This window comes from Carassius auratus, chromosome 8, assembly GCF_003368295.1.
Source record: "Carassius auratus strain Wakin chromosome 8, ASM336829v1, whole genome shotgun sequence".
NCBI classification, from domain to species: domain Eukaryota; kingdom Metazoa; phylum Chordata; class Actinopteri; order Cypriniformes; family Cyprinidae; genus Carassius; species Carassius auratus.
In genome coordinates this window covers 29,279,697-29,306,869 of record NC_039250.1, presented here as the reverse complement: position 1 = coordinate 29,306,869, position 27,173 = coordinate 29,279,697, and the positions used below count along the sequence as shown (strand labels likewise).

The 27,173-nt window shown below is 39.7% G+C and overlaps 1 protein-coding gene across 3 annotated transcripts in view; it reads right to left on the bottom strand.

Moving 5' to 3' along the window:
* Positions 1-2,782: 2,782 nt before the first annotated feature.
* LOC113107871 (NACHT, LRR and PYD domains-containing protein 3-like) overlaps positions 2,783-27,173 on the bottom strand; it is a 50,290-nt gene continuing 25,899 nt past the window's right edge. The window contains exons 4-10 of one of the 3 annotated variants that reach the window (XM_026270672.1): positions 24,734-24,850; positions 17,729-17,854; positions 12,987-14,864; positions 11,452-11,625; positions 6,864-7,037; positions 6,734-6,780; positions 2,783-4,964 (exon numbers count right to left, since the gene is read on the bottom strand). In XM_026270672.1, the coding sequence (XP_026126457.1) occupies positions 4,432-4,964; positions 6,734-6,780; positions 6,864-7,037; positions 11,452-11,625; positions 12,987-14,864; positions 17,729-17,854; positions 24,734-24,850 (3,049 nt within the window). In that variant the 3' untranslated portion in view covers positions 2,783-4,431. Of the gene's footprint in view, positions 4,965-6,733; positions 6,781-6,863; positions 7,038-9,897; positions 11,302-11,451; positions 11,626-12,986; positions 14,865-17,728; positions 17,855-24,733; positions 24,851-27,173 lie in introns of those variants that run through there. The other 2 variants (XM_026270673.1, XM_026270674.1) reach the window with 2 other exon arrangements.

The following is a 27,173-nucleotide window of genomic DNA, read 5'->3' as shown; positions in this document are numbered from 1 at the left end:
GTTGGCGCAGTGGATAAGACGCATGGCTTTGGTGTGAGAGACCCGGGTTCAAATCCACTGTGAGGCACCAATGTGTCCCTGAGCAAGACACTTAACCCCTAGTCAGAGGCGTGCAACCTCTGACATGTATAGCAATTGTAAGTCGCTTTGGATAAAAGCATCAGATAAAATGAATAAATGTAAATGTAAATGCCTCCTTGTTAGTGCGTCCGCCTCCCATGCCGGAGACCCGGGTTCGAGCCCCGCTCGTAGCGAGTCGTTGCTGCTGCTGCTCTAGTTCAGTTTCAGCCTCGGGATCTGATTCTGGATCATAAATAAACAGCTGAATCTGACTGTTAGCCATGGTTTGTTTTGGATGATGTTTTTTTATCCTCACGGTAATGTCACAACTTCCAAACGCTCTCAACGCAAAAGCCTACTGGCGCTCTTGATTCTTTAGCTCCGCCCACACATCACGCCTCCAGCCGGTCATGTTTTTCCGGGAAAAATCGGTACAGACTGCCTTTCTCTTATGAATAGACTAAAGACTTTTTGGAGTTATGAAGGATGCAGTACTACTCTATAGGTACTCAAGATTAACAGGAAATTGAGTGAAAACGAGCATTTTACCCCCCCCCCCCCTTTAAAGTTTGGATGCGTGTCTCTAATTCTGAAATCTTCTCTGTCAGCCTAACTATTTCTCTGCATTTATCACATGTGAATCCCTCATCACTGACAGAGATAGATAAACTGTACATGTGGCAAGAGGTGCAAATAACAATAGCAGGAGAAGCCATTACTCACCGTGCTTGATGAAATATTACCACAGTTGTTTGATGAACTTGTGAAAAACTGGAGCGAGAGTGTAGTGAGAGAAAGGAGAGGAGAAAAGAAAACGGCGATAGGTACAAATTAAAATGCTAACAAGTGCTAACGCAACGCAGGTGAACTGCACTCGTGGATTTAAAATAAAAGTGAACGAACTAAATTTATCTGATAAGATTGATCGATAATATCAGAAATAATAAAGTTATATTTTATCACTTTAAACAACAGAGAGTGATAGTAAGATAAAGATTCTAGAGAAAAAACAGCTACACAGAGCAGCAGCAAGGCCAGCAGGAAGCAGAAAAAACACTGTTCCACAGCGACACCCGAAGGTAGTCAGGAAGAGAGGAGAGGCACACAATCCACGTTGCTTGAGGTTCAGTGTAAAGTTTCCACAGTCAGTGATGGTTTGGGGTGCCATGTCATCTGCTGGTGTTGGTCCACTGTGTTTTCTGAGGTCCAAGGTCAACGCAGCCATATACCAGGAAGTTTTAGAGCACTTAATGCTTCCTGCTGCTGACCAACTTTATGGAGATGCAGATTTATTATTTATTATTACTTTTTATACTTTATAGTTGGCCAAGATATCTAAAAATCCTTTCTTTGTTTTGGTATTAAGTAATATTCAAATTTTCTAAGATACTGAATTTGGGATTTCACTTTTTGAAAAGAATTTGTGAAATTAATCAACTTGATGATATTCTAATTATATGACTAGCACCTGAATATCTATGGGCTTGACTTTGTATAAAAGGACGTGCTGATTTTAATATTAAAGAAAACGTCATTTTTACAATAATAAATTACACCGTTTTATAGATGGCCAAACAGTGAAAATGAATAGTGTTTTGGATTGCATAAATAAACACTGATATATAAATGCCAATATTAAATGGCGGTTCTGCTGTGAAAACGCCATCATTTACGCTATCTGTACTACAAAACGCTGTATTTTATGGAGTTTTTCTGTCTAAAATGCAGTAAAACGGGCGTTTGCTGGACACCAGGCGTCTGGTTAATGGCAAATTATTTACCATTTGACGTTCTATAATTTTGATATTCAAAATGTTAAATTTCTCACAACATAATTTTTTTTTGGGTGATATTCTATAACGTGTGTTGTAAGTGAATTTTATTTTGTGGTGATATTATGAAGTAATCAAAATTTACAGCATTTGGAACCAAGGTAGCCCTTATCTTAGCCCTTGACAGTTTTGAAATTGTTGTTTTGAATTTGAAGTAATGCCTCACTCAAACTGTTATATTTAGTCCCAAACAATTATACTTATTTTATTCTACTCTGAGACCTTTCAAATGACATACGGCACATAAATATCTGAACTGTATGATGTTTTTGACATATTAGAATACATGGCACACAAACACACATTATGTAAATTACGAAAACGATTTGGCTACCTGCACTGTAAAGCTCAGACTCTAAGCTTTAAAATGATATCCAATTTTTGTTGATCCAGGCAGTGGTTTAAAAAACATGATTAGTAATATTGTAATAATGATTAGAATAATTACATTAAAGCTGCGATTCGAAAGCTTTAAAATGTTTCCTATTTTGTTTTTATTTCATTCAGGGGTTGCTTATTAATTTGATTATGAGTGTTTTTTATTCTTTCACTTTTTGCCTCTGTTCCAACTTTGTTTTTGGAGTGTGTTGCAGCTATCAAAATCAAACTTTTGTTTTAAAAATGTTTTTATTTACAAAATATATTTAAATTGGTCAGTGAAAACTTTGGAAATATTTTCCTTGTACTATTGCCAATTAAATATATTTAATAACCAGTTAAAAAACATTGTCTATTTTTTATTAAGTATTCAAAACAGTTGGATCATAATATGAAAATGTACTTTGATTTTATTCTTAGTATTTTTCCATTGATCTAGTTTTCTCACAATCCAAAACTTGTTTCATTGCGTTATGATGGCATTAAGAGCTTAAAGACCACTTCCCACAATATACAATAAACCAGTGTAAATTTTTAATCTTAGCTTAATTTCATGAGTAAGCAGAGTATAAACAGTTCTTTATGACATTATTGTGTTTATTATAAGGAAGCCAAAAATCGTATCTTTATCCGACATGGAAAAGTCTTGCATAAAAGCAAAAGTCTCAGAATAACGTTTATGTTCCACAAAAGACAAGTAAATGATAAATTACTCAGTGATTACTTGATTATGACGTTCATGATTTTGGTGAACTATCCCTTTAATTAAAATACAAATACATCCTTTAAATAAAGTAAAATACAGGATTATAAGCATCAAAATATACTTAAAATATTGCTTATTATAAATAAATGTGTTAGAGGTTGTGCCAGGTTAGAACTCAGATCTCTGGTTTGATGAGTGAGAGATCTACCACTCAGCCATTGGAGCAGTTAATGATGGTAGGTGTAGATTTAAAAGGAAGTGTAGATTTAATAAAATAATCTCTGGAAGAAAAAATACAACAAAAATTATTCTCGTACTGAGGAATTAACTGCGGCAAAACAACTACCAAAGAACGGAACTCGGGAAACCTTACTTTTAGTAGCTAGGGAGGCTTTAGCGAGACCAGACAGGAAACACAGGGTGAAGACTCAAAAACCGATTGAGGAACCAAGGCCAAAATATACAACTTAAATACACTGGGGAAAACAAGGCACAGGTGACCTGGATAATGCTAACAAGGCCACATGAGTAAGAAGTAAAGCAAAGAAAACGGAAACTCTAGAAGCCCGGACACAAACTACAAGATGTAGGATGCTGACAAACGTGTTCATCTTTCATTTTTATTACTGTATAATTGGCAAAATTACAGCTCTGCTGATGTATTATTTAGTTGATATGTGTAATGCAGACGTGTACTTGTCCATGACATTGGTGTCATGCATCTGTTGAGGTGATTTAACCCTTCTATCACGTGAAAGTACACAGCTGTCTCCTTCGGTAGATTATCCATGGCACAATTAACTTGCCATATGCCAGTCCAGTGTGTGTTAAAACACTACTGTCAATCAAACTATTGTGGGAGAGGCCTGTGTGTATGATGTCACAAAGACAAGCTCCTGCGATTGACTCAAGCTGAGAAAGGGGAAATGATTTACAGAGATTAAAAAAAAAAAAAAAAAACACTGGTTGGATTTTTATCATTAGTGTGGTTGTTTGAACAATGAAAATCTCATTGTTTTCATATGGATTAATTTAACACAGAATATTTTATTTTGGTAGCACTTGTTTAGTTTAAAAGTAGATATGTCAAGCTTTCTATAGATATAGATATATATATATATATATATCTCATGTCACTTCGTTGAGTATTCACTGAGTTACAGTTCATTTTAATGATGCGTTTGTAAATGAAGATCAGCGCACCTTGTTTGCTATCTTTATTTTATAATTGCACAAAGTTTTGTTGTTATTATGCATGTATACAAATAAAAGTAATCCCTTTACCGATCCGATTGATGTATTGCTCTTATCTGTACGATCAAAACTGAAAGTGTAAATTAAGTTATTTTCGGTGCTATCAGGATAAGATGCCACAAAAGCGTTTCCATGTTAATCAATTTGATTTGAGTTTGTGTGCATGTGAAGATCGGAAAGAGGATTTACGGGGTCTCTCTATCATTTAATATCACACAGAGACACTGAGGAATCATTATCAACTCTAAATCCAGCACAGAGTGGTTCAGTGAATGTGGTGTTGAGTGTGTGTAAGTGTGTGAGTGTGTCTGTGTCAGAGACGCTGTAGAAGGACAGCGAGCCGGCTGACCAGTCCAGATACACTCCTGCTCTCTTAAAGGATGAACAGACTGCAGGTATATCAGTGCTGTTCTTATTGTGACAGACTGAGAATTTTTTATCAGAGCAGACCAGACTCCAGGATTTCTCATTGAATCCAAATTCACAGTCACTCCCTCCTTTCCTGTCGATTCCTTTATATGACACTGATATCTCGGCACGTCTCTTCCATTCAGCCTCCCAGTAACAGCGTCCAGTCAGACTCTCAACACACAGAACCTGAGGATCCTTATCAAATCTCTCTGGATGGTCAGGATACGACTGGCGATCTTCCACACCTGTGATCTTCCTGTTCGCATCAGACAGCATGAGTTGAGTGTTGGCTGTGTTTGGATCCAGTGTGAGATCACAGGCATCTGAACACAAGAAAAGAGAAAAATCAAGAACAACACAACAGTGAAGATGTCTTTGTGTGTTTACAGCTTGGACTACAAGTCACACTTTTTTCATAGTTTGGCTGGTCCTGCGACTTATAGCCAGGTGTGACTTATAAAAATTAATTTGACATGAACCAGAGAAATGAACTAAGAGACATGAACCAAGAGAAAACATTACCGTCTACAGCCACGAGAGGGCGCTCTATGCTGCTCAGTGCTACTGTAGTCTACACTGAAAACATAGAGCTCCCTCTCGTGGCTGTAGACGGTAATGTTTTCTCTTGGTTCTTGGGTCTAAATAAATGCGACTTATACTCCAGTGCGACTTATATATGTTTTTTTCCTCATCATGACGTATTTTTGGACTGATGCGACTTATACTCAGGTGCGACTTATAGTCCGAAAAATACGGTATATTTGCAAAGTCCAGAATGTCCTCACATTTCACAAATGATCTCAGTAGCAGTGCCGGTCCTAGACTTCTGGAGCCTTCAAGTCAGGTTTATTTCTATAACACTTTGTACAATACACATTTAAACACCTGTATTTATATCCGACATGCTGCATCGTTCATTTTGGGAGAAAACCAATTGAACATAAATAGGATAAAATATAACTTAATTCACACCATATTTTTGATATTATCGATCAATCTTATCAGATTAATTTTGATCGTTCACTTTTATTTTATATCCGTGAGTGCAGTACACCTGCAAAGCGTTAGCACTCGTTACCTCTCCTCTCTCTCGCTCCAGTTTTTCACAAGTTCATCAAACAACCGCAGTAAGAATATTTCATCAAGCACGGTGAGTAATGTCTTCTCCTGCTATTGTTATTTGCACCTCTTGCCATGTGTACAGTTTATATATCTCTGTCGCAGATGTCGTAGCTATATATCTCAACGAGACCAGATAAATCTAGATTGAAGACCCATCTCTTTAACCTGGCTTATACATAACACACTAATACGCTTTAAATATCCAAATCCTTTAAAGGATTTTTAGGCTGCATTAATTAGGTAAACCTGAACCGGGAACAATTGACTTAACACCCAATGTACTTACTACATCATTAGAAGAATGACATCTATGCTAATATTAGTCTGTTTCTCTTTTATTCCGAGGTCACCGTAGCCATCAGATCTAGTCTGTATCAAGATAATGATTGATCAGCACCTAGTGATGACCTCTACAGCCCTGAATATCAGCAGACTACTACAATTAGATGAGCCCCAGAGACAGATCCCCAGTGAAAACCTTGGCTCCTAGACGGCGACCAGGACAAGACCATTGGAACCAGATAAGTCCTATGCACAATGTGACTTTGCTGCAGCCTGGAATTGAACAGCTGGTTTCGTCTGGTCAGAGGAGAACTGGCCCCCCAACTGAGCCTGGTTTCTCCCAAGGTTATTTCTCCATTCTGTCACCGATGGAGTTTTGGTTCCTTGCCGCTGTCACCTCTGGCTTGCTTAGTTGGGGACACTTAGTTTCCAGCATTATCATCTACTTCTTTACACAGAAACTATTAAAACTGAATTGAGCTGGATGACATCCCTATCATCACAATGATGAACTGCCTTAAACTGAAAATTGAGTGTTTACTATTGTAATTTTGCATTATTGACAAACTATTTTCCTAATTAATGCTGTACAGTTGCTTTGACAAAATCTGTATTGATAAAAGCGCTACATAAATAAAGGTGACTTGATTATGAGATGAGATCTGTGTGTGTGTGTTTTAAGACTTACACTTTCGTAGTCCTGCTTTCATCATTATCTCTCCTCCATGAGCCACACTATAAACACATAAACAAACATTAATTTAGATCTGCATCATTCACACACATATTCAGTGTGTCAGTATTAGTGTTTGGCATACTTGAGTATCTGCATTTTATAGTTAGGATCATCCAGTTTGTGGTTGAGTAGCTGGACTCCTGATTGTCCTGGGTAATTGTAGCTCAGATCCAGCTCTCTCAGGTGTGAAGGGTTTGAACTCAGAGCTAAAGACAAATAACCACAGCCTTCTTCTGTCACCATACAGCCAGACAACCTACAGACACAAACAGACAGATCATCAACAGACACACAGTCAAAACATCCACAGACTCACACAGTGAGATCATCCACAGACACACAGTCAGATCATCCACAGACACGCAGACAGATCATCCACACACAGGCAAAATGGAGCGCAGTTGGAAGAAAACAAAACTAGAGGTATTTCGTATTGCTTGGCGAGAAAGTAACCTATCCTACAGAAAAGCATTAAAAACTGCTAGATCAGATTACTTTTCTTCTCTTTTAGAAGAAAACAAACATAACCCCAGGTATTTATTCAATACAGTGGCTAAATTAATGAAAAATAAAGCCTCAACAAGAGTTGACATTTCCCAACATCACAGCAGTAATGACTTTATGAACTACTTTACTTCTAAAATTGATCCTATTAGAGATTAAATTGTAATCATTCAGCCGTCAGCTACAGTATCGCATCAGACAGTGCACTATAGACCCCCTGAGGAACAGTTCCACTCATTCTCTACTATAGGAGAGGAAGAATTGTTTAAACTTGTTAAATCATCTAAACCAACAACATGTATGTTAGACCCTATACCATCTAAGCTCCTAAAAGAGGTGCTTCCAGAAGTCATAGATCCTCTTCTGACTATTATTAATTCTTCATTGTCATTAGCATATGTCCCCAAAACCTTCAAAGTGGCTGTAATTAAGCCTCTCATCAAAAAACCACAACTTGACCCCAAATAACTAGTTAATTATAGACCAATCTTGAATCTCCCTTTTCTGTCCAAGATACTAGAAAAGGTGGTATCCTCAGAATTATATTCCTTCTTAGAGAAGAATGATATATGTGAGGATTTCCAGTCAGGATTTAGACCGTATCATAGTACTGAGACTGCTCTCTTTAGAGTTACAAATAACCTGCTCTTATCATCTGATCATCGTTGTATCTGTCTATTAGTTCTATTGGATCTTAGTGCTGCGTTTGACACAATTGACCACAACATTCTTTTGCATAGACTTGAACACTTTGTTGGCATTAATGGAAGTGCATTAGCATGGTTTAAATCGTACTTATATGACCGCCATCAATTCGTAGCATTGAATGAAGAGGTATCAGATCGATCACAAGTGCAGTATGGAGTACCTCAAGGCTCAGTTCTAGGGCCACTACTCTACACGCTCTATATATTACCCTTGGGAGATATCATCATCAAACATGGTGTTAGCTTTCACTGTTATTCTGATGATACTCAGCTCTATATTTCTTCGCGGCCTGGTGAAGCACACACATTTGAAAAAATAATGGAATGTATAGTCGATATAAAAAACTGGATGATGAGTAATTTCTTACTGCTAAATTCTGAAAAAACAGAGGTGTTAATTATAGGACCTAAAAACTCTGCATGTAATAACCTAGAACACTGTCTAAGACATGATGGGTGCTCTGTCAATTCTTCATCATCAATTAGGAACCTAGGTGTGCTATTTGATCACAATCTTTCCTTAGAAAGCCACGTTTCTAGCATTTATAAACCTGCATTTTTCCATCTCAAAAATATATCTAAATTAAGGCCTATGGTCTCAATGTCAAATGCAGAAATGTTAATCCATGCATTTATGACCTCATGTTTAGATTATTGTAATGCTTTATTGTGTGGTTGTTCTGCACGCTTAGAAAACAAACTAGAGCAGCAATGCAGCAAGAGTTCTCACTAGAACCAGGAAGTATGACCATATTAGCCCGGTCCTGTCAACACTGCACTGACTGGCTCCCTATCAAACATCGTATAGATTTTAAAATATTGCTTATTACTTATAAAGCCCTGAATGGTTTATCACCTCAGTATTTGAATGAGCTCCTTTTACATTATAATCCTACATTATAGTGAAATTATACTACATGCCTGAACGAAACGAACAGCAGAGGATATGAATGAGATGCAGATTCAATCTCTGACAGCAGGAGGTGCCTCTGGAACACCAGACACAGACCAGATAAAGCGTTTACTTGGTTACCGCTGTAAACAAAGCCTTGAGCCGTAACACTGCTTTAATATGAACTATACAGAGACCAGATGAAAGTAACATACCACGCAAACGTTTCAGAAGACAGTCAGTTCCCTTCAGAAACACATTCATATAAACCCCCAAATCAATTTTGAGGATATCCTTCCAATAGTTTGTACATCATGAACAGTGAGTGATCTGCCTGCTACAGTATTTTTCTTTGTGCATCTGTCTTCAGTTTCTCTGGCTTGTGTTAAATCCCACTTTAGTTAGAAAGGTGAGGGTCCACTGAATAACATCTCATAGAGCACTTTTAGTGCAATGAAACAATAACGTTGAAATATGGATGGTTATTCCTTTGTTTATGTCTCATTTCTTCGGGAAGAGTTATTGTTTATATCCATTATGGAACAACCTGCACTCAAAAAACTATCAAAGTAGTACAGTGTTACAAACAGAATGAAACCATCCACAAAAATAAGTCAAAGATACAAGGAATATTGTTTATTTGATCTCTGGCGCTCTCTTGTGATGGCTTGTGACAGGCACTGTGACTCATCTGTCATCTGATGGTTGTTCAAGTTAGCGATTGGCTTTTGCACAAATAATTCCTCTTTTTTTTTATATTCAACATTTTTCATTAATGTGTGGGGAATGTGGCTGTATCTGTATGACTACCAACTGTATGTTAATCAGCGTGTGATTACTGACTGCATGACAGTTATCAGTGTGAATTTGTCTATTATGTAAATGAACTGCATTTATATAGTGCTTTCAACAGACCACATGGCCATCCAAAGCGCATTACAATTTTGCCTCACATTCACCCATTCACACACTCATTCACACATCGACTGCGGTGTCTGCCATACAAGGCGCCATCCAGCTCGTCAGGAGCAGCTGGGGTTAGGTGTCTTGCTCAAGGACACCTCGACACTTGGTCAGGTGGAGCCATATGTGTGAATAGTCCATTTTTTTTGTATGACCGCACATTAGCGTGTGATTACTGACTGTATGAGCATCTATCAGTGTGAATTCTGTATGTCTGCTAATCACAGTTGTTACGACCCTGTGCTCCCTTTTCTTCCCTGCTGGGGGCGGAATGACCTGGGAGGGTGTGGTTGACTGTACACCCCTGCTGACTGATTTTCACTGATTGTGGAGAGAATAAATGCGGGACTAATTCATCTCACATGACTTTCCTCTGGGGAATGGCAGTCTCCAGAGAAGTCATTTGTGCTCCAACCGTTGCTTTTGTTTATCTTTGTCAACATTCCTTACCTTTTGGATTATGATTTCTTTATTTAAACCCCCTAGACATTATGCTATATTATTTTGTAATGGATTATTTTTCATTGTAATAAATGAACTTGCAAGTCAAACCATCTGTGCAAGTGTGATCCTATTTTATGTTACGGTCGAGAACAAGCTGGCCGTGACACAGTATGTACCTGACATACAAAGCTAATTCTTGTTTTTTTTTTATTACTCAAAAATGATTCTTATTGTATTTATCTAGTGCTCAGATAAATTGCTTATACAATGTCTAAGATTCTGGCTATTATTTTATAATTGAAAAACTATGCAGTGGTATATACATGTGAATTTCAAAGCATTCGTGTTCTGATTTGCTCCAGGATATATTTCATGTATTCGTATATGATAAAAAAATATATAGTTTTTGATAATGCTTTTTGAGCATTATCAACTCTGGATGATGGATAGTAAAGCCCAAATGGTCTTCTTTCCAAAGACACCAAAATTGTCTGTGTAGCACACTGTTGTCAGGAACTGTAACCATTTTACATTATGTAGGTCATTTTCAGCTGTGACACCCAAAATGGGGGATGCAGGTTAAAAGGTTGATATGCCAAAGCATCCTATGTTATATTAATCAGATATGTATGTAGCTAACCCAGACATAAGTGACTTTGAAGTCATGCTTCTCTCACATCTAAACTTCGGACTGTATGCTGTTGTAAGCTAAACAATCAGAACTTGATCGCAGTTGCACATCCTTACTACAGACAGACAGACAGACGATCAACAGACACACACAGTCAGATTTTGACCAGCTGACTGTAACTGATCACTTATATGTTCTTAAATACCTCAGTATCTGCAGCTGACAGTTTGGACTCTTCAGTCCATCAGAAATAAACTTTACTCCAGAGTCCTGCAGGTCATTGTTACTCAGATCCAGCTCTCTCAGGACAGAGTATGATGATTGTAGAGCTGAAGACAATCTCTCACAACACTGAGCAGTGAGATTACAGCCAGCAAGACTGAAAGAGACAAGAACACACTCCAACAGTCAGATCATCTACAGACACACACCGTCATATCTTCCATAGACACACAACGTCAGATCATCCGTAGACACACATTTTGACCAGCTGACAGTAAATCATCAAGTTTTTTTTTTTTTTTAATACCTCAGTATCTGCAGCTGACAGTTTGGACTCTTCAGTCCATCAGAAATAAACTTTACACCAGCATCCTGCAGGTGATTGTTACTCAGATCCAGCTCTCTCAGGACACAGTTTGAGGATTGTAGAGCTGTTGATACAGTTTCACAATCCTGATCTGAGAGATCACAGCCAGAAAATCTAGAAGAGATAAAATACAATTTAAGAAATATCAAAACAATAAAGACATGTACATAGGGTTGCCTGTTTTCTGTCCTCAGGGAACAGCGAATGGCATGATCTGAACACTGAATCACAAAAAGATGAGTTCCAGTGTTTGAGATAATCTTATAATTGTATCATTCAGATTTATCACATCTGAGATCAGTTGAGCTACTGTTTCTTTAGCCAATGAATATTAAAACGTTTGCAAAATGTAGCAAATTTTCTGTGGGTATAAAAACAAAAAAATTGAAAGCTTCTCCAGACAGCGGTACCATTTTACAATATATTTTTAATATTATTATTATTATTTATATTATTCTTTTTTTGCTGGATTAAATTGTTGAATTTAATTCTCTGATTCCAGTGGTTTAAACTCAATTTTATGAAGTGATGAACTTTTCCTGAAATATCAGAATATTATATAGAATATAGATCAGAATATAGAATATTCCCATTCACATGAATCCACCTTTTTTAGTTGTATTTATTTACAAGTTAAAATGTCTCAATTGCAGCTTTACTGATCAATGTTGTCGACCATCCCTTTGCTGCAGCTGCTGATGATTTAAAGGGGTGGTTGACTGTTTTTTTTTTTTTTTTTTTTTTTCTAGGCTTGATTGTTTATGGGGTGCAGTCTAACACGTGTCCATGTTTCTCTTTTTTTTTTCAAAACACATTATTTTTCACATAATTTACCTTCATTCCACACCGAAACTATCCCTTCTCTAACAAATGCCTTGATTATTTCCTGTTTTTATGAAGCCCCTCCCTCAGAAATATGCGATGGGTTGGGATTGGTCAGCTGGCTCAATGTGTTGAGATTCGCTAAACTGTCTCTACAGCGCATCTGAACATCCCGGCCCTCAAGCTCATAATGTGCTCCTGTACTGTAAACCATGATGTCCTCTATACTGCTTATTAATTTGAGTCCAATTGAGACACAGAGAATATTAATGCTATACATACTTTCACAAAAATGGTTGCAGGAATCATATTTTTCATGGCATCTTCTTCAGATTTGAAATATAAAAATGTATGAGACATTTGACTTTCAACCCATTACTTTTCTAGTTTACTCAAGTACTGATTTCATGTCTTTTTATATATAAAATAATAATAATAATAATAATAATTCAAGGCACTTCAGTGTCTTTAACTTTTAATATTTTTGAGGATTATCAAATCTGGTTGATAAAAAGTAAAGCCCACAGGGTCTTCTTTCCAAATACACCAAAATTATGTTTGTAACACACTCAATTAAGGAACTATTACAATTTTAAGTTACGTAGAGTGCACTTTATTTAAATATTTACTTTAGTTAATGATTAAACACTCACAGAGCTTTTCTGCAGTTGATCACAGCTGGTATCAGTCTTCTTCTCCCCTCGTCTGATGTGTTATATTTCATGGTGTTCAGCTCATCCAGCGGCTCCTCTGACATCTGAAGCATGTAGGAGATCGTTGAGCAGTGAGCTGCAGAGAGTTTCTCTGAGTGTTTGTCTGATTTCACAAACTCCTGAATTTCTCTGGACAGAGTCTGATCTTTCACTTCCAGCAGACAGAGGAACAGACTGATGGATTGACCAGCTGAGAGACGATTATAATCATTAGGATCTTTGATCTTCTGTTTAATGTACCGTGTGGTTTCTCTGATGCTCTCTGAGCTGTTCTCTGTGTGTGTCAGTAGATCCTGTAAGAGTCTCTGATTGGACTCCAGTGAGACACCCAGCAGGAACCGCAGGAACAGGTCCAGCTGCCCATTCTTACTCTGGAGTGCTTTATATACTGCTGATCCTAGTAGATTATACAGAGAGACTTTAAATCTGAATTCATGCAGAAAAATCTCCAGTGGCTTCTTGTTCTTTGTTAAAAAGCAGAAAAACAGATAGAAAGCAGCGAGAAACTCATGAACGCTCAGATGGATGAAGCTGTAGACTTTCTTTTGATGAATCACAGATTCCTCTTTAAAGATCTCAGTGCAAATCCCAGAATACACTGAGGCGTCAGTGATGTCTATACCGCTCTCAATCAGGTCCTCCTCATAGAACATCACATTGCCCTCCATCAGCTGTTTGAAAGCCACTTCAGCAAGTTTCACAATCACTTCTCTGTTGGACTGCAGGAGTCTCTCTGGATCTCTCTCTTCATACTTCTGCTTCCTCGTGTTGATCTGAATCAGCAGGAAGTGGATGTACATTTCAGTCAGAGTTTGAGGGATTTCTGCTCTCAGATCTTCTTCCAGGAGCTTCTGAAGCACAGTGGATGAGATCCAGCAGAAGACGGGGATGTGACACATGCTGTTGAGGCTTCTTGCTCTTCTGATGTGTGAGATGATTCTGCTGGCTTGATGCTCATCACTGATTCTCTTCCTGAAATATTCCTCCTTCTGAGGCTCAGTGAATCCCTGAATTTCTGTCAGACGGTGGATGTATTTGGAGGGGATCTGATTGGCTGCTGCTGGTCTGGAGGTGATCCAGATGAGAGCAGAGGGAAGCAGCTCTCCTTTCATGAGCTTTGACATCAACACACCCACTGATGAAGTCTCGGTCACATCACAAACTTTCTGATCATCTGAAAACATCAGTGTGATTCTGCTTTCATCCAGACCATCAAAGATGAACACAACTTTACACTCCTCATAAATCTGTGAGTCCAGATCTTGAAGTTCAGGATGAAAGTCCAGCAGAAGTCTGTGAAGACTGTACTGATGATCTCTGATCAAGTTTAGCTCTCGAAATGGAAGCACAAATATGAAATCTACATCCTGATTGGCTTTTCCCTCGGCCCAGTCCAGAATGAACTTCTGCACAGAGACGGTTTTTCCGATTCCAGCGATGCCTTTGGTAAGAACAGTCTTGATCTTCTTCTTCTCCTCAGATCCTGCTTCAGCGGAGGCTTTAAAGATGTCATTGCAGTAGATTGGAGTGTCTTGTGAGTGTTGTGTTCTGGCTGTTTTCTCCATCTGTAAAACCTCATGTTCTTCATTCACGCCTTCTCTCTCGCCCTCTATGATGTAGAGCTGTGTGTAGATGCTGTTCAGGAGGCTTTCATTCTTCTGGAGTTTCAGTCTCTCAAATAATCTCTCATACTTGTTCTTCATGCTGGTTTTGAGCTGGTCTTTTACTTTTACTCTCTGTAGTTCATCATTCACATTTTTATTCAGACAGAAGACAGATGTGGCTTCTTGAGAGATGCTTCTGTCTCGATCTGCTCTGCTGAAATATCAGAAGAACAGATTACATTTAATATAAAAATAAAGGATGTATAAATTAACTTCTAAATCGATAGAGATTAGAGATAGACAAGCAGTTCACAATCAGTGAATAGAGCACAATTAATGCAAGATGATAGTTTGTGATTGCCTGCAGATGAACTATGAGTCTTTACTTTCTGGTGTGGATATTGTAACATGTTAAGATGGTTGTAAAATGCATATTTTACCTCTCTCATCTTTTTGAATGAGCAGCCAGCAATAGAAAAGAAGGCATTTCAAAATACAAGACGGCTGTATTTTGGTTTGTTTATCATTTTAAGTCCCACATCATGGATACATTTCTATGTTTTTTTTCCTGGTTAATATTGGTATTTATGATAACTAGGGATGCACCAATATGAAAATTTAGGCCGATAATGATAACCGATAATTCTTTAAATCTGGAAGCCATAACCGATATGTTGGCCGATCAATCTAAATCCACATTTTTACATAATTGATTACCAAAAAAGACATTAAACACTTCAACATAAACATAAAGCAGCCTTACAAATAAAATAATGGTTATTATGTTTATGACATTCCCAATTATAGTTATTAATGTTTTGCTGAAGATGTTCAATCTGCATGTGCTGAAGCTGAAGAGCTGAATGAACACCGGTAAGGCCAAGAATATTAAAAATATTCTTGTTTGCCGTAACCCGACCGACCCTGTCAATTTAGGACCGACTCAAATTGTTTGTTTTTTTTTGCTTTTAGTCCGACCGACTTGCCGGTTGTACATTTGCGTTAAGACCGACCAATTGATTTATTTTTTTTACTCTTCAAACAACTAATAAAAAAGCAATAAAATATTAATTATATTTTAGTAAGTATTGTAAATATATAAATTGTCTAGGGCTACATACAAATGAAGGCTACGTTCTTTCTTTAAAAAAAACCCTGTGACGTCATCTATGAATACACGGATGTCACACTATGACCTGTGCATTTTTTACATTGAAACTTGAAAAAAAAAAAAACATTTTATTTTTACTGTTACTGCAAACCAAAATATTTTTAAGGATGGCCTAAACTAAAGTGCTGCCAGTTTATTTAACACAGGCAAATGCATCATATAGTCAGATATTTATACAACATAGATATAATATTACCACTTATATGTGTAAAAAAAATAATAATAATTGCACACGTGTACACGAACTAAGTTACGTGCTAATCAGAATGCCTAAGTTCTGTTGTGGATGTGCTCTTGGCTCATCCCACAACAACGCAGGGAAACCAAACCGAAATAATTCAACGTTTTTTGTATAATAGTGTTCTCATTGTAATGCTTTATATATATATCAAATGTTTATTACTTTTAATTTTTATGTTTATAACTGGCAACTACTGAAAATCCCAAATTCAGTATCTCAGAAAATTTTAATATTGTGAAAAGGTTCAATATTAAAAGACACCTGGTGCCACACTCTAATCAGTTAATTAACTCAAAATGCCTGCAAAGCCTCTAAATGGTCTCTCAATTGACACCTTGCATAAGGAGGGCAAGACACAAAAGGTCATTGCAGAAGAGGCTGGCTGTTCACAGAGTTCTCTTTCCAAGCACATTAATAGAGAGGCAAAGGGAAGGAAAAGATGTGGTAGAAAAAAAGTTTACAAGCAATAGGGATAACAACACCCTGGAGAGGATTGTGAAACAAAACCCATTCAAAAATGTGGAGGAGATTCACAAAGAGTTGACTGTTCTCGAAACTCGAAATGTTTCCAATTATAGTTCAAGCAATTAAAAACCATAATGGTGAACAGTGCGCATTTTCATAGTCGAATCGGAATTTTCTAATCTTGTCCATATTCGACTGATAGTCGAATCATATGTTTGGGGGCGGGGCAAAATACATTAACAAGATTAAAGACAGACATTCGACTAACATAATTACTGATGTTAACACAAGGCGAAAATGTGTAATGAACACCTTGCATATATACATCGGGTAAATAATGTTTTATGTTTTGATTAACAGATAGCTAACACTTAACGTCAGCAAAACCATAATTTACTTTTTTTTTTTTTTTTTTTTTTTTTACAATAGTGTAATGATATACAATAGCTCTCATTATAAATTTAGTCTAAAACGTTAGCAGGTAGTGTTCCGCATTTCTGTTTTGAGCTGCGCACACTGAAGATGTAAACATATCTGCAGGGCTCTGAATGCAAACTCCTTTTGTGGACGCGCTTCCTCATGAAACAATGTGCAGAAACACGGCAGCTAAACTCTAAAAATGCATAGCGTTTTAGTATAATGGTCTTCTCATTATAATAGTAGGCCTATCTATATAACAATCCCAGTCATAGTTATTAATATTCTGCATTGTAGTCTGACCTACTTGCGCTGTGCTGAATAGATATCACCATAGTACTACATTGAAGCGCTTGACTTTAAAACCAAATACATCTTATATCAGGTAAATAATATATCCACAATATATATACACCGGCTGAAAAGTTTGGAAAGTGAATTATAAATCTATAGGGGTGGTTGGATTTATTCATGCACTTTAAAATATTAATTTGAAGCTTCTTTCTTTTCAGATTCTTACAGCTTTACCATAATAGACTGTATATTAACTTATTGGGAGAAACCCGGTAGTTCTGTGTGTAATCAGACATTTGAGCTCCTTCATATAGTCAAAATGGCATAATCAATAACACCCTGCGATTATTTCACTTTTAGATTGGTAGTCGAATCAGGCTCCTCAAATCAAAGCATTGATTCGTTGACTATTCGGGATCACCCCTAGTGCACTGAGTGTGTATTAGATTCCCATAAAGCAGTTCAATCATCACTACACACATATTCTCACCTGGGGTCAGAGGTCACCAGATCTTTACTGAAATTAGGAGGATCAAGCATGAATCTGTCACTTTTCATAGAGACACAGCTGTGATCAGGAGATAAAGATCTCTTCCTCTTGATCCTCCTGAGGATCCTGAAAAACACATACAAATAATTATTTGTTTAGTTCTGTCTGCTGCTACATTTATTATAAGCAGAACTGTAACAATAATTGATAAGAACAATAATTAAAATGTATGATTGTAGATTAGTGGTGTCTGAACGCTGTGCACAGAAACATTAATCAGTCACATCACTTTATAGCACTGAATTACACATTTCTATGGACAAACACATATGGAAAACAGCTGCTATGGGAAAAATGCAGAAGCAAGTCGTCTGAAACATCAGAGTGCTTTATATTCAGCTCTTCAGACGAGAGAACAATATTTACTGTGGTTTGTCCTGTAGTGCTTCGACAGATGCGACCGCTGTTTAATGCTTTTGAAACGTCTTCTCCTTGATGCACAACTTGCATATGGTTAAATTCTTCTCTAAATATTAGAAAGTATTTCCATTCTGAATAACCTGAGAATAAATCTCCATTATACTCCACAGATGTCAGTGAAGGAATGCATACATGTCAAATATGTGAGGTGCAGCAGAACACGAGTGCAATAACTCTGACTGAAATATAAAATTTGTTAAAATATATCAAATAATAATTTCATGAGAATTTTTAATTAGAAATTAGGGGGCCATATTTACTAAACAGGGCAAATTAACCTTAGAGCGCAATTCCATAAAAGCGCTAATATAAGGGGAAAATTCTGTGTACAATTTAGAAATCCGAATTAGCTTAATTCGCCTTTATTACGCAGACACAGAAGGAATGTATTGGTACATACAAGGTGCTCTTGGTACATACATACGTATCTGACATGAGAACAGAAAACATTTTAATAGTAAGACTTAATAATGTCTCAGAATATGGGACATAAGATTTATGCAAAGATCTGCTCTATATACAGCTGTATAAATAAAGAGATATGCATATGTATTCACATAATACTTGAGAAAGAGGCAATAATTAGAGATGGAGGATGAATTACAGAAATGATTTAGAGAACACAGGTGTTCTTGTGTAAGCTGTTGAAGGTATGGGGGAAAAACTTTTTTTATTCTTAGATGTTCTAGTGCACAGAGATCTGTAGCGTCTGCCTGAAGGGAGAAGTGCAAATAGGTTGTGTCCGGGGTAAGAGGGGTCTTTGATGATACTTCTTGCCCGTTTCTTGAAAACTTTTGAACACTATGAAGATTTCCAAATTTGTCTTATTTTGTTGAAATATGATTTTTTTCCATTTAGTTATGCCCTTCGTAAGCAACAGAAGATACTTTTATGTTTCCCAGTACACAAATTAAGTACAATTTACCTTGATCTTAAAATTCCAAAAGTTTTCACCCCCAGCTCTTAATGCATCTTGTTTCCTTCTGGAGCATCAGTGAATGTTTGAATCTTTTTTAATAGTGGTTTCTGAGTTCCTCCATTGTCCTCAATGTGAAAAGATGTATCTCAAAATCATAAAGTCACTGCTGGAAAGGGTTCAAATATGCAAAGATGCTGGAAAACTAAAGAATCTTCAGGACCTTAAAGATTTTTCTGAAGAACAGTTCTCAGTTTAACGGTTCAGAACAAACAAGGGACTCATGCACAACCATCACAAAACAGAAAGACAGTCAAGGATCATCCAGGTAACAGCACATAGTATTAAGAATGAAGGGTTCCCAAACTTTTGAGGGGGTTATTTTAATAATTTCAGCAATTTTTTGTCTTGTGGACTAAATGTTAACATCTTTTATGTACAATATCTTACTCGGGACAGTACTACATAAAAAATAACATATATTTAGTATGATCCGTCTTATTTTTTGAAAATTATTCCCATTTTCACAAATTCTGCAAGGGGTGCCCAAATGTTATGTTATTTGTCGGCACAAGAGCAAAAATAAGCAAATTCGATGTTCAAGTGTTTTGAGACGCCTTTATCTGCGTGAGCCCCAAACACCAGAACACCGCGAGTACTGAATTGGGCTCTTTCACATATTTTTGTTTGCTCAAACTGTGATTTGTATTTGTTCATTCAGGTGCAGGAGGGACTTCGAGGAGAACTTCGCAGAAGAGAGCTCGGTTCAGTCTCGCTGTCCGTGATACGCAGCTCTCTCTCTCGTGACACAGCGCGCGAGCAACCAGCTACTCTGTTCAGCTTTTCCGCGTCTTGTGTTTGGATGCTTTAATGTTTAAAAACACGTGAAAAAGATAAGCTTTCGTGACGATGCGCAGCAGTGGCCCGCCAACTGTCCTGAGCGTCTTTTTAGGCTGGCCTCATCCAGTCGGTTATATTAAATATCAAGGTGACATTCAGCCAAGTATGGTGACCCATACTCAGAATTTGTGCTCTGCATTTAACCCATTCGAAGTGCACACACACAGAGCAGTGAACACACACACACACACACACACTGTGGACACACACCCGGAGCAGTGGGCAGCCATTTATGCTGCGGCGCCCGGGGAGCAGTTGGGGTTCAATGCCTTGCTCAAGGGCACCTAAGTCGTGGTATTGAAGGTGGAGAGAGCACTGTACATGCACTCCCCCCACCCACAATTCCTGCCGGCCCGGGACTCGAACTCACAACCCTTCAATTGTGAGTCTGATTCTTTAACCACTAGGCCATGACTTCCCCAATGTTATTTTGTCACAGAGATCAGACTCTGAATGAGTTCAGATATTCAGGAAGAACATAATAGACATAATAATATAACATATTATAATATAACAATCATGTTATAGCATGACCAACACTACCTGATCATCTTTATTCTTAGTTTGTCTAGCTGTTATAACTGAGTTACAACAGCAAGTTCTTTATGATCCACACAATGTACTTTACAAAGACTTGCAGGAGAAGGAAAAAGCATTGGATGAAGTTGCAGCAGCTATTGCAGATGGTAAGAAATTTTATAGTGCTTTTGACGCTTTTGCTGGCACACGAGCAAACAACTCAATATTTGATTCAAAATTGATTCAACTGGAACCATTTATTTACAATTTCTAAATTACACAGAAACACAAATAACAAAAGCAGGTAATACATGCATATATAATAAACAAGTAAATGCTGATTTCAAGATGAGCAGGAAGTCAAGGCTGTGAACCATTTACAATACACAGAATTTAAAACCGTGTATTAAATTGGTTTTCAGGGTGTCCTTTGGTAAACTTGCTTGCAAACAAACCCAGTGACAAGATGGTAATATGCACCATGTTCCCTTTCAGTCGGTCACGTTCAACGTTACGAATGGGGATCTCGCCTGAGAGCCCAATCACCTTCGAGTGGTACAAAACGAGCGAATGGTACATAAAGTACCTTGGTCTGCGGAATTTGCATCGCGAGCTCCGCCCCGCAGAGCGGATATATACGGAGCAACTCGCATTCAAGCTTTCGCTTCGGAGCCGAGCACATCGCTTGCTGCAATCACCGGAGTGTTTACAAGCAAGAGCTGGTGTTGGTGTGACGGCGCGATTCAGCGGTTCGTCTGGGTTTCCTGCGACAGCTCTCGCGTTCCCCTGAGCGCTTCAACACCTCTAAAAGAGACAAATTTCTCTCACAAAAGAGATACGGGCCGATTTTCGCCCGTGTGTTTCTGGGTGCGGTCAATATATCGCTCCTCGTGAGGGTCACGATTGTTGTGTCACGTGTCTGGGCTTCCAGCACGCTGAGACTGTGTTCGTGGATGGCTCATGTTCTCATTGCGGGGACATGACCATCTCGGCGTTGAGATCGAGACTCGTTTACCTTAAAAGGTATAGAGTCCCCTCTGCCACACCCCGTTCTAGCTCTTCTTCTCGTAAGAGGGCTACTTCGGCTGGTGGCCAGGGTGATCTGAGGGTTACCGTGTGGGCTTCCCCGACGAGCAAACCTCCTCGGGCCACACCCCACTCACATACCCCGCAACCGGTCGAGTTCCCGGATGAGATTGCTGGACCCTCTCAGGCTCCTGACATCTCATTCAGGGCTTGCGAAGAGGACCGTATGTCGATCGCCGCATCACAAGGCGGGCTTGAGTCCTCGGGAGATGAGGGTTTGGCTGCGTTGCCTCCCTCGGGAGTGCCAGCGTTGTCCGAGTCCGATCCCGTGCTGACGGCCGTGCTTTCCCGGGCAGCGGAGAGCATCGGGCTTGAGTGGAATCCTTCACCCTGTCCCGAGCGCTCGAGGCTGGATGATTGGTTCCTGGAGGCTGCTCATGCGGATCGCCAGCACCCCCCTCTGGTTCCTTTCTTCCCAGAAGTGCACCAGGAAGTAACTAGTTCATGGAAGGCACCTTTAACTGCCCGAAACGGTTCTGGTTCTTCCTCCGCCTTCACTGCCCTCGATGGCGGGGCAGCCAAGAGGTATGCTGGGATTCCCCCGGTGGAGCGTTCTGTTGCGATGCAACTGTGTCCACAGAGCGCCTCCGCTTGGCGTGGTGGTCCCAAGATGCCCTCCAAAGCCTGTAAGTTCTCATCCACGCTTGTGGCCGAGGCTTACAGGGCTGCGGGCCAGGCCGCTTCTGCCCTGCATGCCATGGCCTCACTGCAGGTCTATCAGGCCAAGCTGCAGCTGCCCAGGAGTTTTGCAGGAGGCACGCACTGCTACCGACCTCGCTCTCCGGGTGACGAAGGTCACTGCACGCTCCTTGGGTCAGGTGATGTCCACTTTGGTGGTCCAGGAGCGCCACCTATGGCTGAACCTGGCAGACATGAGGGAGTCTGATCGGGCTCAGCTCCTCAACTCCCTGGTCTCCCAGGATGGCCTCTTCGGCGACGCGGTAGAGAGCTTTGCCCAGCAGTTCTCTGCCGCCCAGAAGCAGTCTGAGGCCATTAGACACATCCTGCTCTGGCGGCCCACTGCTGCTTCCACCCCGCCGCCGGCGCAACCTCAGCTAGCTCGTCGCCCGGTTTGCTTTCGAGGGGCAGGCATATCAGTACAAGGTTCTCCCATTCGGGTTGGCCCTGTCTCCTTGCGTCTTTTCAAAGGCCGCGGAGGGAGCCCTGGCTCCTTTCAGGGAACAAGGTGTCCATATCCTCAACTACCTCGACGACAGGCTGATCCTAGCTCACTCTCGAGAGCGGTTGTGCGAGCACAGGGATCTGGTGCTCAGACAGCTCGTCCGACTGGGTCTCTCATATGGCTACTCCATATGAGACCGCTTTAGCACTGGCTTCACGACCGAGTCCCGAGATGGGCATGGCAACAAGACATGCTCCGAGTGACCATCACTCCGGCCTGCCGCCGATAATTCACCCTGTGGTTGGACCCCTCGTTTCTACGGGCCGGTGTGCACCTAGAACCGGTGTCCAGACATGTTGTTGTGTCAACAGATGCCTCTGCCAAGGGCTGGGGTACCATGTGCAATGGGCATGCTGCATCAGGCTCCTGGACAGGACCCCGACTTCAGTGGCATGTCAATTGCCTCGAGTTGCTAGCAGTACGTCTTGCTCTGCACCGCTTCAGGGCCCTGCTGAAGGACAAGCACGTTCTGGTCCGTACGGACAACACTGCGACCGTAGCGTACATCAACCGTCAGGGTGGTCTACGCTCCCGCCACATGTCGCAACTCGCTCGCCATCTCCTCCTGTGGAGTCACAAGCATCTGAGGTCGCTTCGTGCCATTCACACTCCGAGCAGGCTCAATCGTGCAACCGATGAGCTCTCATGACAGCAGTCTCGGTTGGAACGAAGGCTGTCTCCTTCCACCCTCAAGGTCAATGTGGCTGCCATTTCGGCTTACCATGACCCTGTTGAAGGTAAGTCTCTTGGAAGGCACGATCTGATCATCAGGTTCCTGAGAGGAGCAAGGAGGCTCAATCCGCCTCGCCCTCAGCAAGTTCCCTCTTGGGACCTCGCAGTGGTTCTATCAGCACTGCAGAGAGCTCCCTTCGAACCCTTGCTCTCAGTAGAGCTAAAGTTTTTATCTTTGAAAACTGTGCTCCTGACGGCTTTGGCTTCGGTGAAGAGGGTCGGGGACCTGCAGGCATTTTCAGTTGACGAAGCGTGCCTGGAATTCGGGTCGGCTAACTCTCACGTTATCTTGAGACCCTGGCCTCAGTACGTGCCCAAAGTTCCCACCACTCCTTTTAGGGATCAGGTGGTGAACTTGCAAGCGCTGCCCCTGGAGGATCCAGACCCAGCCCTGGCGCTGCTCTGTCCAGTACGTGCGCTCCGCACCTACGTGGACAGAACTCGGTGCCTTAGGACCTCAGACCAGCTCTTTGTCTGTTACGGAGGCCAGATCTCTCGGGCGAGATCCCCATTCGTAACGTCTCCGTTCCCTCCTTCAGGGAACGAGGGTTACATGCGTAACCAAGACGTTCTCTCCTACGTCAGTTAATGGGATGAACCCAAAGTCTGCGTCTTTTTCATAGTCTCCTTAATAACAAATATAGCGCGATGCCCTTTCTTCTATCAACAACACGTACTGCACGGAAAACAAAGACAGCAAAACAAAGATGCAACAAAAGTTACAATGAAATTATTAATTAAAAAAGCTTCTTGCCAAGTCTTTTTATTTAAAATTATTTTAAATTGAAATAAAGCAAACTTTATAGAGTACTCCCATTATAGAGTACTCTGTCCAAAATCCTCTGTTTAGTTGCGCGCTGCCTCCGCTGCCAGTGTGAAAGCAAAATAGCCGTGCGCTGCTCCCGCTCTGCCTACCTGCTGCTAATGCGCTGCATTCACTCTGCTACAGCTTGCGGTGTGAACCTGGCCTAACAGTGGAAACAGACTCTTTGTCTGGTTTGTGGGATTAGTGTATTAGTCCTGTCTGCTGATGTTGCTGAGTGTGTGTTTTCTCTGTTTGAACATGAATCAGCATCAGTCAAGTTGTGGAACATCTGAGATATAATGCAATGCAATCCGGTGATTGTTCACACTGGTCAGTGTTTACTGGTGCAGTATGAACTGACATTCACACTGGATTATATCTCACCTGGGGTCAGAGGTCATTGGATCATTACTAAGTAAAGGAGGCTTATTCATGGATCTGTCACTCTTCAGAGACACACAGCTGAGATCAGTAGATGAAACTCTCAATCTCCATGAGATCCTGAGAAAACAGAAAAAATTATTCCTCTAGTTCTGTCTGCGGTTTAATTTATTACAAAAACACTCCAATCAGTGAGGTAAAAACAAGATCCTAAGTCCCGCTCTGCTTAATTAGTCTTAATTCATCTTTTTACAGTCCTCAATACAGGTTTAGCTGATTTTAGTTTCTGCCTGTAGGTGAACCAAACAGTGATCAGAGTGCCTCAAAGCTGCTCGTGGAACAGAGTGATATGCATCGTTTATTGTGGTGTAACAGTGATCCAATATAATACTGTCTCTGGTAGGGCATGTGATGTGCTGTCTGTATTTTTGCAGTTCACGGGAGAGATTTGCTTTATTAAAGTCCCCAAGAATGATTAAAACAAAGTCCAGGTAAAGAATATCTCTTTGGATTTTAGACTTTAGTCTTCACAACTTTACATATCTTCTTTTTGCACCAAATGCTTGTAACACTCCAAAGAGAAAGGAATCATTTAAATCACATCATAGCCCTTTGAGCAGTTATGAGGATCAGGCTGTGTATCTTGTACCCTGCAATAAGCATCAACTAAACTTTCCTGTGAGATGAAGGGGGGAAATAAAGAAAAGAAAATCAGCCAAACATATCAGCCCAAATAATAATAATTAAAATAAAAAAAAATCTAAATCATATAGGTCATCGGCTGCCATGATTTTTAAATATCGGCATCGACCAGAGAAAAAAAACATATCATATGATAACATATAATATAATGGTAAGCAATCAGTAATTTTTTGTTTAGAACGCAATGCTTATATTTTAACCTTTTTTCACATAATGAACTACATATCCTACACAAGATTAATTCACTGTATTTGTTTTTATAGCCTTTATTAGAGGCCGACTGATATAAGATTTTTGGGTGGCAGATGCCGATACCGATATCAGGGAGTTAAAGACAAATATGTATATATATTAGGGCTGAAACCATTCCTCAAGTAACTCGATTACAAAAAATGATCGAGGCAAATTCCTCTGCCTCAAAGCCTCTTTTATTTTAAATCTCAAGTCAGGTTCTTTCACAATTATTTTTTTTAATGTGCAACACGTTTACGTCACCCACAAAGCAGAAGGAGACTCAAGTGCTGCATCAGAAATCTCATACTGCAAGGAATCAGCAGTGTTTTGATTTGAGGGAGTGTGCAAACGTAAAGAGAACGTTGTGGCATGTGTCCATTGTATAAACTCTTGTATCACCAAACAGTCTCGGTGTGTGTTTGTGAGTATGTGCGTGTATTAACGTCCATGCGGCCCCTTCGTGACCGTCACAAGACCCAGGAGTCTTATTTTCTCTTGCATAATTAATATTGCACTTTAATTAAGCAAAAACACATTTTATCCGATTACTCGATTAATCTATGGAATTTTTGGTAGAATAATCGTAAAATATTTGATAGCTACAGCCCTAATATATATCGGCCGATATTCTTTATGTGTAGTAGGGCTGGGCGATATATCAAAAGATATGATTATGCGCATCTAGTCAGTAAATCTGGTTCCATGATTACTGCTAAATCACCATCACCTGCTTTCAAATGGAGCGGCATTTAATAGACAGAGTCATAGATCACTGACAAGCTACGCAATATTGCATTCATTATCGCGTTTGACAAGCATTCGATATGTGTGTGTGTGTGTGTTTTCATTTCATGCAGAACATGAAGATTTGTATTTAAATAGTGTTTTTGCAGTTTAATATTCACAGACACCAATCTATATTGCATTTGATTTAAGTGTACTTTTTTAATTTAAGTTTTGATTTATTCATCAAAAATAAGACAAATTCTATGAAATTCCAATGTATCCGCGATTCTGTCCATGCTTTCTGCATCGTGGATATCATAGGGCCCTACTAAATGTATCAAACGAGTATGATAAGCTCATTATGAAAGTAAAAGATGGGGACATTATTCACTGTATAGCACTGAGTCTCACCAACTCAATCACATTAAATCACCATTCAACTTGCTCAAACCACCACCACACTGCTGTCTATTGGACAGCTATTCAATCTGTGATGTTACTGACTGTACTGACAAACTATGCTGACACACCATGTGTCGCATAAAATCATTAGAACTTTTTTGTCAGTACGTCATAAATAGAACGAAGCATCAGTTTACTCTCTGGATTTGTTGGGGTGCTGCGCCAGATGACCTGGCCTCCACAGTGACCGGACCTGAACCCAATCGAGATGGTTTAGGGGTGAGCCGGAACGCATACAGAAGGCAAAAAAGCGAACAAGTGCTAAGCATCTATCGGGGAACTCCTTCCAGACTGTTGGAAGACCATTTCAAGTGACTAC